At 41.8% G+C, this 13,135-nt stretch overlaps 1 protein-coding gene across 1 annotated transcript in view; it reads left to right on the top strand.

Annotated features, from left to right (window-relative positions):
- Window positions 1-11,360, top strand: part of PLPPR1 (phospholipid phosphatase related 1) — a 69,824-nt gene extending 58,464 nt beyond the window's left edge. Inside the window, exons 4-7 of the mRNA XM_035564526.1 lie at window positions 729-979; window positions 7,422-7,598; window positions 9,189-9,320; window positions 11,328-11,360. Of these exons, the coding sequence (XP_035420419.1) occupies window positions 729-979; window positions 7,422-7,598; window positions 9,189-9,320; window positions 11,328-11,360 (593 nt within the window). The remainder of the gene's footprint in view (window positions 1-728; window positions 980-7,421; window positions 7,599-9,188; window positions 9,321-11,327) is intronic.
- The last annotated feature ends 1,775 nt before the right edge of the window (window positions 11,361-13,135 follow it).

The raw sequence follows: 13,135 nt of genomic DNA on the forward strand, positions 1-13,135 counted from the left end.
CAAAAGCTCCTGGGTTCAAGTGCATGCTTTCAGCTGTAGTGTACGAGGGTATGTGCTCCCACTGGCATAATCTGAACTGCAACTGTATGGAAAGGTCTTTCGGACAGAAGTATTGAGGATGTATCCCAAAGGACCTGGCAAATATTGCTGGATCAGAATCTTAATCAGAACATCAGAATACTGAATAGTCACAATCCAAAAGATACGTGACATGCTAAGGTAAGGTTAATTGTGTCTCAGCGCTACACTGCTCCTCACATTTTTCTTTTGTAGCTCAGAGCTATTATATTAACATTTTTGGCTCAGATCTAGTAAAAATTCATAAACATCTTAACAGCTCATGTGCATGGCATTTGATTGCAGGCTGCAAGCCCTTGTCAGAGTTGAAACTTTGCAGGCGTAATACAGATGCAGGGTTTGCAGTGAAACCTGTAGCTCGCAGTTCTGTTCAGAGCTTGAATCACAAAAGTACCTATGCATATACTTACCACTTTCAGCCTTTTTTCTGAGTCCTTCTGGAGACACTGAGTTAAGCACCTGCCATAGTTGAGCACACACTCTTCCATGCGATACATTCCACGCAGGGCTCTGCTGGTGTCAACAGGGGCTTTTTCCAGGTAATGACAGCAGGGTTTTGTCCTTTATCTCTCATTATGTTTCTTCCTTCCAGGTACCAAGACTGTTTTAAACTTCTTTGAATAATACTTATTTTTAAACTTTCTTCACAGGAGTGTTTGCGTTTGGACTTTTTGCTACTGACATATTTGTAAATGCTGGCCAGGTTGTGACTGGGAACTTGGCTCCATACTTCCTGACTGTGTGTAAACCCAACTACACTGGAAACGACTGTCGGACCCACCACCAGTTCATAAACAATGGCAACATCTGCACCGGTGATGTGGAGGTGATTGAAAAGGCAAGGAGATCCTTTCCATCCAAACATGCTGCTTTGAGCATCTACTCAGCTTTATATGCCACGGTGAGCACGACTGATGATTGCTGATATGTATCACTGGTTTCTGCCTGTACATCTAGACGAGGTTATTTGTCTTACAATGTCTTTTTTAAGAATAATAGGTTTGTTTCAGGAACGGCTTTCATCCTTTCCTGTAGAGGAAAATCCCCTTCACTCTCTCCCTATTTTACAACTGCTAGCTGTGGTGGTTTTACTCAGCTGAGCAGCTGAGCTCCACCACAACCACTCTCTCACTCCACCTCCTCAAAGGGAAAGGGGAAGAAATTACGATGCAAAGGGCTCAAGGGTTGAGACAAGCACAGGGAGATCACTCAACAATTATTGTCACAGGCAAAACAGACTCAGCCTAGAGAGATTACAGAAATTTATTACCTATTACTAACAAGCTAGAGAAGTGAAAAACAAAGAAAAACTAAAAACACCTTTCCCCCATCCACCCTTTTCTACCTCCTATCCCTGAGCAGCACAGGGGAACAGGGAATGCAGGCTGTGGTCAGTCTATAGCACCTTGTCTCCACCGCTTCTTCACGGTCACTCTCTTCCCCTGCTCCACATGGGATCCCTCCCACGGGATGCCGTCCTTCCCGAACTGAGCCTGTGGGGGCTGCCCACAGGCAGCAGCTCTTCAGGAACTGCTCCCACACGGCTCCGTACCACGGGGTCCATCCATCCCCCAGGAGCAAACTGCTCCAGCACGGGTCCCCCATGGGGGGGTCCTCCCAGGCCCCCTGCTCCTGCGTGGGCTCCTCTCCATGGGCTGCAGCTCCAGCCCGGGGCCTGCTCCTGCGGGGGCTCTCCATGGGCCGCAGCCTCCTCCAGGCCACATCCACCTGCTCCACCGGGGGCTCCTCCACGGGCTGCAGCGTGGAGATCTGCTCCGTGTGGGACCCATGGGCTGCAGGGGGACAGCCTGCTCCACCAGGGGCCTCTCCACAGGCTGCAGGGGAACTGCTGCTGTGTGTCTGGAGCACCTCCTGCCCTCCTGCTGCACTGACCTTGGGGGCTGCAGGGCTGCTTCTCACTCATCACTCTCCCAGCTGCTGTTTTGCAGCAGTTTTTTCTCCCTTCCTTAAATCTGCTCACCCAGAGGCACAAACAGCATTGCTTATTGGCCCAGCTCTGGCCAGAAGCAGGTCCTTTTGGAGCCAGATGAAACTGGCCCTTATCTAACATGGGGCAGCTGCTGGACTCTTCTCACAGAGACCACCCCTACTGCCCCCGCTACCAAAACCTTGCCACTTAAACCCAATACACTAGTATAAGCAAATCAAATTCTCATTGCTTTTGCAGCATTATGTGATATAGAGGCATGAGGTCCTAATCTTGTTTTTGTTGCTGATTTTCCCAGAGGTCACGGAGTAAGCGTTTAACCACTTCTTCTCTCTGTGCCTATCTCATCAACATTAAAGTGGCTTAACTAGGGATATTTTCCCTCCATAGCCTGACCCAAATGACTGGCAGAGTCTCTCTGTAGGTCACCAGAATTGGAGAAAAGCCTCAAACTTATTAATGACAGGGTATTTACCCTGATTTGGGTACCAGATGAAAAAACACCACATTATTGCTATGAAAAGAAGAGGCCACCCACTGCTGTTTCTTTTACCATCTGTTTGCATTGAATTTTGTGTGAATAATGATAGAGATATAAACTGTTAACTCCTTTGATCAGGAATTGTTCAGAAGTGCTTGGAAAGCCCATCATGTTTTGCATGCATTACTTCTGAACAATAAGCAACCATATGTGAAATACAGTTCCCAATAAAGTCAGCATTGTTGTAGAAGCTGTTTCCATCATGATGAACTCTAAGATAGCTGCTCCAGAACCAGGCTTGGTAATCCTTCCAGGGACTTCCCCTGCCCAACCTCCTTTGGTTCCTAGGAAGCCATGTCTTCTACAAACAGCTGATTCCTACAGAAGGGGAATAACACTTCTACTTCCTGGGCTTAAGGCCCTAATAGTTAAATGTTTCTCAGCCCTAGGCTTTCAAGAGTACTTCTGATGCTTTCTCCATGGCTCGGGTGGACAGCGAATGGCACACAAAGATATGAGACCCCTGAGCCCCAGTGGGACAGATGTGTAAATCAGAGGACTGCATTTAATGTTTAAGGCACAGCCCTTACACCCACTTCATGTCCACTCTCTGCTACAGTAGCCCCTGCAACTCAGCCAATGCTGGAGATTGCAGGGGGACTGTAAAGGGCCACAGAGGAAAATATCATGAGGAGCCAGGATATGCAGTTCTTTTTGAGCCACAAGTTTTCAGTCTGCAGTACAATTTTACCCCGGGTCTCTGCCTGAAAACACCCTCTGGCACTAAATGTGTTGTCAAATCACTGATCCTCAAGTATCCTGTAGAGATGTCTCTGTACATTGTTCATTACTCTGCTAGTGACAGTGCTCCCATGGTGGTTGGTTTGGCTTTGTTTGTTTGTTTTTGGTTTTGTTTTGTTTTTATTTGATTTTTTTTCTATAATCTAGGTTTTATATTTAATCAGCTAGGCTTTTTCTTGTCACTTGCCAAATAAGTTGGGAACCCAAAGCATGACTTTTGTGATCTCTTCAGGCAGTGATGAAACTTGTATGTCTAAAACAGGGGAAGGAAAAAAAAAAAAAAAAGGCAGCAACCCTGGTTTCCATGCTTACATCAAAATTAGAATGATATCTAATGCAATTTTATTACTCTCCCAGAAGCAGTGCAGTCTCTGTGCACTGTACAAGCTGCTGTACAGTTAGAAAATGTGCTCCTAAGACACTGCCCAAGGGGAGATAATGATAGGCTGGAAACATTCTTTAATTTATTAACATTTCTGTCAAAAAAAAAAAAAGAAAAGATAAAATCATGTGTTATAGCTGGGTATCCTAGTTACATGTCTTCAAACAATTGTTACATCATGCTCTTGTGAGAAAGGTCACATAAAAGCCGATGACAAGGGCATCTAACAGGTGGTGATATTCAACCTGAACATGCCAAACCGAAGTATTTCGTAAGTACAACTAAATGACCTCTTACTGTAGAGTGAAGGGAGACAGCCTTGCTGATCCTCCTGCTTGCCTCTGGGCTGAAAGCAAGGAGAACTCTTATACAGTTACAAGAGGATCTCTATGGCTAAAAGCTACAACTAGGCACTCTCATTGACAGTTTAGTAATATTTTTAGGATTGTTAAGCTGAGCACTAGCCTAGCAGTATCCACAAGTAATGCTTTCTGTCACCTCCATCTGGCTAGAAGCCTCTGCCTCATGACAGTTGATCATGACCTGGCATCTGTTGTTTACACCTGGGTTGCTTCTTGGCTAGAGTACAACGATACAATATACCTAGACATGAAACTTTCAACATATGGGAAGTTCTGAATAGCACAGAACACTACAGCAAGTCCCTTCTGCAACCCAGGTCACTGTGACCCCACTGTCAATTTCCTCCATTTCTACGTTAACACCTGCCAGACTAATTGACGAAATTAAAGGCTTTGGCACCTCAGGAAGGTTCACTGAGCATCTAGGAGGCTGCATCATGTTCTGCAACACAGATTGTTGTCAGTGGCTCTTACTGTAGAAATCTCTATGGAAAAGGAAAAGATCTATACAAATTGTAGGACACAGAATTTTCCAGTTCCGGGCTGAAATTGTGATCTTTCCAGTGAAAATAAATCTTCCCCTTCTACTGAAAGGACTGAACAGACTTCTTTCACTCTGCCTTCCTCAACATAGATATAGTATACATTATAAATACATGTAAGCATATGTTTGCACACACATATATATACGAGCATATATATATATATATATGTCTGGCTATTTTAAACTTGCAAACGAAAAAGCTTCCTTGACTCCTTACTTGTCTGAAATAGATGGAAGAGGAGTTACACACAGGATGTGTGCTACTATCACACATTGCACATTGCTAAACACACTGCTTGAGTGTACTGATAAGAGTGCAGTAAAGAAGCCAAATAGATTATTTATATAGATAAATCTTATGTAGTTTATTTTTGTAATGACTTATTCTCTGTTTCTCACATCTTTTTATATTCACTTCGTCCCTCCCTCTCCCAGCCATCAAACAACTGGTTTTGACACTTAGAATTCTGTAAATACATTTACCCCATGAATAGCAACATAGGAAATTTCCAAAAACATCTGCAGAGCACTGGAAATCAAATATAAGTGACTTTCACTGGGATTTCGGGCTCTTACACAAGACTCTGAAAATGTCCTGTATGTGCAGGGGCAAACATATTGTGAGAATCTTCAAAAATGTCTTTGCTTTAGGGACTAAAGCAATGAAGATCAAAAACCACAGTGATCAGGAGGTCTGACCAGAAAGAAGAATCTCACCCAGTTATTTCTGAGCTCAGTTTGTAATTTATGGATGAACTGGAGCATACATTCTGGAAAAACAGCCTGTCTTGTTTTAAACCCTCCTCATGCTAGAGAATCTATCACTTCCCTTGGCAATCTGTTTTCATGGTTAATTACCCTCATTGCTAAAAATGTTCTCTTTACTACAAGTTTACATTTGCTTGCCGAGATGTGTGAAGCTTCAAATGCATTAGGTAACATCCCATCTGTAATAAGGAGAGTTCTCCCACATGAGAAACCCAAAGATCCAGTTCCATCTCATACCTCTAAGAAAACAAGCATAAGTGGATGCTACAGTCTGTAGCTAGGGTTTGCAGCTGTCACAGCCGTAATGCACTGTTACTTTAAGGACATTTTGGTTTTCCTTTGGGTGTTGTAAATTACAGCAGTGCTTTTGTGGGGAATGGGAGCGCAATCCTTCTCTGTATTGCTCGTCTCCATAGGCGTCTGCGAGAAGAAATGTATAGGAGACAAAGGATGGGCAGTAGTTATTCACATTGTGGCACCTCACTTCGGTATTTTTTTTCCTATTGTTTGCAGAGAAAAACCTTGCCGAATTTTCGTGATAGGTGCAGCCCAACGTAGCAGCAATGACTGGGGCAACATTGCCGCCTAGTGCTCAGTTGCTTGTTGTGTTTTCAAGGCGTGTACTGCATTCACATATTGGGGGTGGGATGGGGGGAAGAGGGGGAGAGGAAAAAATAAAAAGCATGCAGGAACCTCTAGAGTAGCTGAGTCCCATTCCCAGTGCTATGACACACCATAATATTCCAATTCATGAATTGAATTCACCTTTAAATCGTGTGCTCTCCAGAACATTTAGGGGTGAAGACTTCACTTCCCCAGGCAGAGACCTAGCAAATTCAGCTGTTAAAAGTAGTACTGCAGTGGCTTGGCAGGTGAACATGTAATTTTGCCTCAGTACAGGCCAGGAGGCAAGCTTACCTGCTGGCCCCTGGCCAGTTGCTCTGGCCTACCACTTCACCTACCAGGAGGTTATTGCTGCATCCCATCCCTTTCTCCAGAGCAAATGTATTGCACTGGTTTGGGGGATGACATTATTAACATGAGCCAGAGAGGGGAAGCCAGCAACAGGGTCATTGGATGGCCCAGTCAATGAGAAGGGAAAATAAGTATGGGCGAGGAAAATTTGAAAATTCATGTATGGGAGGTGATGTGTCATCTTTGTGCATGTTGAAGACAATATTGGGAAAAAAAAATGACTGTGGTTTGATGTATTTGCTTTGCTTATCAAAGCTTGGGAATGCTTACAGGCATCTATACTTGATGAAAAGTATTTTATTGTATTATTTTGTCATCAGACTTGGTTTGCTTGATCTTCAGTATTTTTGGCTCTGGAATTAATAACTAATAGCTGTTAATTGTAACCCACATGGTTTTACTCTTTTTGACAAAATGCATTTAAAATAAAACATGAACTGCCAAAAACATGTAAAGTTCATTAAATAGTATTGTGAGCACCATGAAACCTCATGATTTAGAATGACATTTTCATAATCAACTTTGTTTTGAAAGAAATCTTCCTCACATTCTGTACTTCATTTTACCTTGAAGAGAGGACATCTGTAGTGGTTTCTCTTAAGGCCAACAATCTGTTTCTTAATCTGAATGCTGCTTAGGAGGCTGGAGTAGCTGCAGTTCATATGGATGCTAGGTACTCCATCATATGCACATTAGTTTCTGCAGGAGTACAAACACAAATACTTGACTCCCTTTGAAAACATTTAGTCATTTACATTTGGTGCGTGTGTTTGCTGGCATATGAGCAAGCACTTGCAGAAGTTAGGAAGTCAGTAAAACTGAGCCTGTATATAGCAGCTCAGAAAGTCCAGTGTAAGTGCAGTTGATTGGATATTTGATACCCTGAAACATCACTTTCCAGTACCTGTTTTATTCACCTAGAAATATTCTCTGAGCTACCTTAAACCTCTTCCTCCATTTCTCAATTTATTTTTTTTCATGAACTGTGAAACACATCCTTGCTGACTTATGATATGTCTGGATAGCAAAAGATTTGTTTCTGGCAGATCTCTTTTCATTTTTGATTTGCCTTTTTTTTTCAGATGTACATCACAAGCACAATTAAAACAAAGAGTAGCAGGCTAGCCAAACCTGTGCTGTGTCTGGGTACCCTGTGTGCTGCCTTCCTCACTGGGCTAAACCGAGTTTCTGAGTATCGGAACCACTGTTCAGACGTGATCGCGGGCTTCATCTTGGGAAGTGCGGTAGCTTTGTTTCTGGTAAGCCTATCAGTCCTTCCCCATTCCTTTTAAAAGTACACGTTAAAAAGATAGAAAATAAAATTACTCCTCTCTTGTGTCCTACTGCAGCTAGTTAACCCAGTTGCTAAGAACTAATTCTAGCCCCATCTAATAGATGTATCATCAGAGAAAATCCTAATATAAAATCAGGTTGATATTAATTAATAAGGCTAGTATGGTGACATTTTTTCTATCATGTGTATTTCAAGATTATTTTATTTTAATTACTGTCCATACTCTTACTTGACCTGTCCTGAAAAAATGCTTTAAATATGATGTAGATTTTAATTAATGTCAGAAGGGAGGAATGCTTGAGACTGATGTTCTCCAACATCCCTGTATTGCAAAACCCCACTGGCTGCCTAGCAGGGGGCAAAAATGTAGGATACAGGGTGTTGTCTGCATCTCTAAGCTATGGTCTTCATTCTCCATTTTGTTTCAAGCTACAAAAGATGTTCAATAGAAAGGAAGATCAGGATAAAACTCCTTGGATTTTGTCCAAAAAAAAGCCTTCACAAATCATTTATTCCCCTGTTCCCTTTAAATAAAAAGCTGTCTCCAAACTGTAACATGAATCTCCATGGCTTTAATGTGAGCAGTTTGTCTGATTCCCACTGGGAAAGTCAGTTTAGAAGTAGCCCATGTAATATGATAGGCAGTCACCCCATACATCTGATCAGGATGTATGTGTTCCCAGTACCTCTTTCTAGGAACCTACTCGTAGCCACAATTTGGCCCTGCAACCCTTCTGCCACCAGCAAGTGGCATAAGCTCCCCTGCCAAGCAGAGGAAGGGGTCTCCCCAGAGCATGGAGGGGAGGGCTGCTGTGAGATGGCTGCTCTCAGCACAAAACTCACCCAGGCTGCAGCCTTCTCCTTGCTCAGGTGTGAAAAGCAGTAAAGGGGAAGAGCCAGCAAGGAACTGGCTGCAGGAATTGCTCTGACAGCTGATGTGTGAGCTCCTGCATGCCTTGTTTTCACTTTGTTCCCAGCCTCCTAGAAGGTATGTGCAGGGTATGATCATACCAGCATTACCAGGTGGGTGCAGTGAGTCTGGTCACGCACAGGGGAAGGCCTTGTGGGATAAACTCTGCACAAGTTGTGCTGGAAGCATGCGGGAATGATACTGAAGGAGCTTGGTGGCATCCCGATGTGAGGTAGATTAAGCCACTGAATGAGCTCTTTTCATTGTTTGGAAATGTTGGTCAGAGTCTCAAGGGAATTTTTGGCCAAGAAAATGTGGCAAAAGGATGGTCCATGTTTCTGTCACGCAAAAGTGAGCAGCGTGAGATGCTCTGCTATATAAAACATAAGAAAGCTGAGGATGGTTCAGCCAGGAAAGATGAACCCTTTTACTAAGATTGCCTGGCACACCCAGCTGTGTCAGTAAATCCTGTGTTGCCCAAGGCTGAGACAGGTGATGTCTTTAACCAAAACCCCAGGTGAAGTTCTTTGCCAAAACTGGCAGCTGAGAGACCCTGGTGGGAATTGCTTTGAGTTACTCCTGTGGACAGAACGTGCTGACCTCACTTTTCTTTTTTTTTTTTTTTTTTTCTTCTGCATTACACAGGGGATATGTGTTGTCCATAACTTTAAAGGCACCCATGGAGCTCCTTCTAAACCGAAGCCTGAAGACCCACGCGGAATGCCACTAATGGCTTTTCCAAGGGTGGAAAGTCCGCTGGAGACACTGAGTGCACAGGTACGGTAAATTCACTCACCCATGCCATCACCAAAACACATTTTCTGTTATGACAGGCTAAAAATTAGTTGTATACATAACTACACGGGGAGCTGGTTTCATTCCCAACATTAAACCCATTGAACAGAAATGATACAACGGGGAGATTTTTTTTAAAGGCATTTGTCTTTTAAACCAACAAATTCTGTTGACCTCCTGCCCCTCTGAACTTCCAAAGCTAAATCTGTAGGATTTCAGGTGTCCTGTGCAATAACAAAGTTTGGCTTAGAAGAACAGAAAATTAAGAGAAAAGTGAATATAATTCTGTGTATTTACACTTAAGAATGCTTTGGAGATGTCTTAAAGATTTACCCTAAGATTTGTTATCCTGAGGATAAACTATGCCGCCCAAAAAATTAGGATAGAAATTAGTTTTTTATCCTTATTACTGTTCAGTATCTTCTGTAAGAAGAAATCATATACTAACTACTCTCTAAGCCATCAGAGAAGATGCTAATAACGTTCTCTGAAGTTTGCAAAAAGGTAAGCTACCATGAGCATCATTGTTGATGGTGTTTTTGTAAAACTACTAATCTTGAATGGTTTGTGTTGGCACAACTGAACTGTACCCAAAACAAAAAAAAGCAAATGCCACCTGCCAAGAATTTCTGGGAACAAGGAGGAGTTGTCTGAAATGCCCTGGTGTAATTTGTTTTTCCTTTAAGTTATACTTCCTGTGTTAGGTGGCATGTCATTGCTGTGTACTTGAGCATGGCAGGGTTAATACTAACTTTTGTAACAACCTTCGACAAATTAAATGAAAACGGGCATTTTAAAAAAAATGGAGAAGATGTTGTTTCTAACACCTGGAAATACTTTGCTTAATTGAAGAGTCAGTTTTGATTGATTTCCAGCAAAGATTTGGTGGAAGATTTTTAAATGATCCTGCTTAACTGTGCACATTAACGGTTCTCTTGGTGGACTTAGAGTCCAGAAACTAAATCCTACTTATGCATTCGCATTGCATTGTGTATGACAAAAGAGCTGAAGAGGTAAAAATATTGACACACAGAAATTTTTTGTCTAGTCAGCTGTTTAAAGCTTCTGAACTGTAAGGTGCAGGTGGGAACTAGGCCTGAAGTGTTGATGTCTTCTATAATCAAGAATATGATTTTGTCTGATTCAGGGTATCAGTTTCTAAATGGCCATAAATCTACCATGCGGGAGTAGGAAAAGAGTGATCCTACTGTTATAAATAAGCCATTATAAATAAGTCCTTGTGAGTGGCTGCTCATTATTGTATCTTCAGATATAATGGAGACGCACTGTCCTTCTTTGTGCAGATTTATCCATCTGTTCCCACTCTTGTTTTACGTTGTACACACACATACTGCAGGTGCAGCATGATCCAGGGATGTCCCTGTGCTGCCACTGAAGTCCTGGACTTCAGCTTCCAAGAATCAACACAGTTTCCATCCAGAGAGGACTTCTGTGTTGCAATATATCTGTGTCTGCCTGTGTTTTGGCATAATTCCCCACCTATGTATGATTTTAAACTCTGTATGTTGCCTAGTCTCAAACTACATAGGAACTACATGCACACATCACAGGAAGCCAAACTACGTGAAGCTATATTGTGTACTTTTTAGACTCTTTCTGAACAAGGACACACACTAGATGGCATCAGTTGTGTGACCATGTAGTATTTTGAGCCTATACTGGCACATTTATTTGGACAGAATTCAGTCCAGTTCGAAAATCCCTGGTGAAAAAGTGGCACCTTCTTTTTCAAGCCCTCTAGTGAGCGCTCATAGCTCAGAAGCAAGGCTCAACTTCAGTCTTTCCCACCATGAGCTCAGAACAGACTTCATGTTTGCAGTCATTTCTTGCTTTTAAGGTGTTTTGTTAGTTGGACAACAGATTTTATCTTTGCATTTAGCAAAGGGTTTTTGCATCCATTTCACACACTAGTATACGTAAGTGACAAAATATACAAATGTTCATGTGTATGCATTTTCCTCTTTGCAGAACCACTCTGCCTCTATGACTGAAGTAACCTGAGATGGACAACTGGCAACAGAAGCTATTTTTTATTACCCTCCAGTACAATACTTCAAGACACACAGTTACTAAATGTCAAACTGTGAAGACCAGTATTATGTTATGTCTAGTTAGAGGCTAATGTTTTGTACATTTTTTGTATGAGGAAGTGATGTAGCTTGCCCTGATTTTTTGTCAGCTTTAATATTATTATGCCAGAATTTAAAAGCAAAATAGAAAAAGAAAAAAAGAAAAAAAAAAAACTTTTCTTGTTTAAAGTGTGCACTGAGGAACTACATCTATGGAATTGTTGGTGTTGTTATGTGATATTTGTACACAGATTTTTTTCATTTTTGAATTTATATATCTTGAGAAAAAAAAATCACTTTTACCTTTTCTTACCATAAAAAGTGCTTCTACAGGTGGGTCAGATTCTGATCTTAGTAAGCTCAGCATAGATCTGAAGTAATTGCGTACATTTAATTCAGATGAAAATAATGGTGATCAGGAATCTAACCCAAATGAAAATGATACTATCAACAAGTAATAAGCATCCAGCCTTGATTCAGTGAGCTGCTTAAACATTCCTTAGCATTATGGACTTCAGTTAGCTGTGCAGTTTCCAGACTAATTGGCAGGATCGGAAGTGTATCCTTAAGCATCTTACTGAATCAGAGCCTGATTGTTCTGGTGTGGGTGATTGTGCTAGTTATTGAAGAATAACTAAAATGACATACTCGGTCTGCAATATAGACAGACTGGACGTGAAAATTTATAGTAGTAGCTGATAGCATGTGAGCTGACTATATCATGTCACTAGATCTCTGTTCCTCCCTGAGGCCCAGCTAAAGCTCCCAGTGAAACCTGGCTTCAGGAATTGACTATGGGGATATACAGCCATCACTGTGGAGCAGAGGCTGCGCTTTAAGTGTTTCATAACTTCATCATAGATTTGTGGGGTAACTAGTAACACTGGTGCAAAGGAAAAGTGATACCACTTCTTCGCTGAAGTGGCATTACTGGGCATTCAGATTGGCATGACCAAGAAGCCAATTTTGCCCCGACATTGTAGTTTTCACCAAGGGGCTTTGGCAAATCAAAAATAAAAACAAACAAACAAACAAAAAATACTAAAACTGACACAGTCTGTAATATAGCAGTCTGCATATTTTGTAAATCCTGCCATACAGAATTTATATCAATACTGCTATTTTAAAATTCAGAAACATTGTTCAAGGAATAAAAAGATAATGGGGGGTGGGAGGGGACATGCAGAGGGGAAAAGAAAAAAAGAGCGCATATGCCATGGCTAGTACCGGGGCAAAGGCTTCATTACATGACTTTTCACTGTTTCTAGGCTTTTCCTGCATCTCATTCTTCTAGCATGGTGATAACTGCTGTGTGTCTCCCTTAAAGAATGGAGCTTCTGTCTGTACTTTTACTGGAATGTTTACCTCACATTTCCATTTTGGTTCTTCTTGGCTTTTTTTGTATATTTTTTCCAAAACAGATGAAAAGAAAAATCAAAAAAAAAAAAGTGTAGCCTGGTCTCAGTTATTTGCCTGTGACACAAAGAAAATGTGGGATGTCTGTGTCTTGACACAGTGCAGTGATTCTTCTAGGTTGGTATTTTCTTGTAACTCTACTGATGTCTGGTTCAGTCTTAGGAATACAAAGATCAGACTTGGACCATGCAAGCTTTCTGCAGCCACGACGAATCACTGATTGTGTGCTGGGTCACCCACTACAACTTTGATCCAAATTCCACTGAAGCTGGGAGAAGACTGCTGCTGAAT

Source organism: Cygnus atratus, chromosome Z (assembly GCF_013377495.2).
Source record: "Cygnus atratus isolate AKBS03 ecotype Queensland, Australia chromosome Z, CAtr_DNAZoo_HiC_assembly, whole genome shotgun sequence".
Lineage (NCBI taxonomy): Eukaryota > Metazoa > Chordata > Aves > Anseriformes > Anatidae > Cygnus > Cygnus atratus.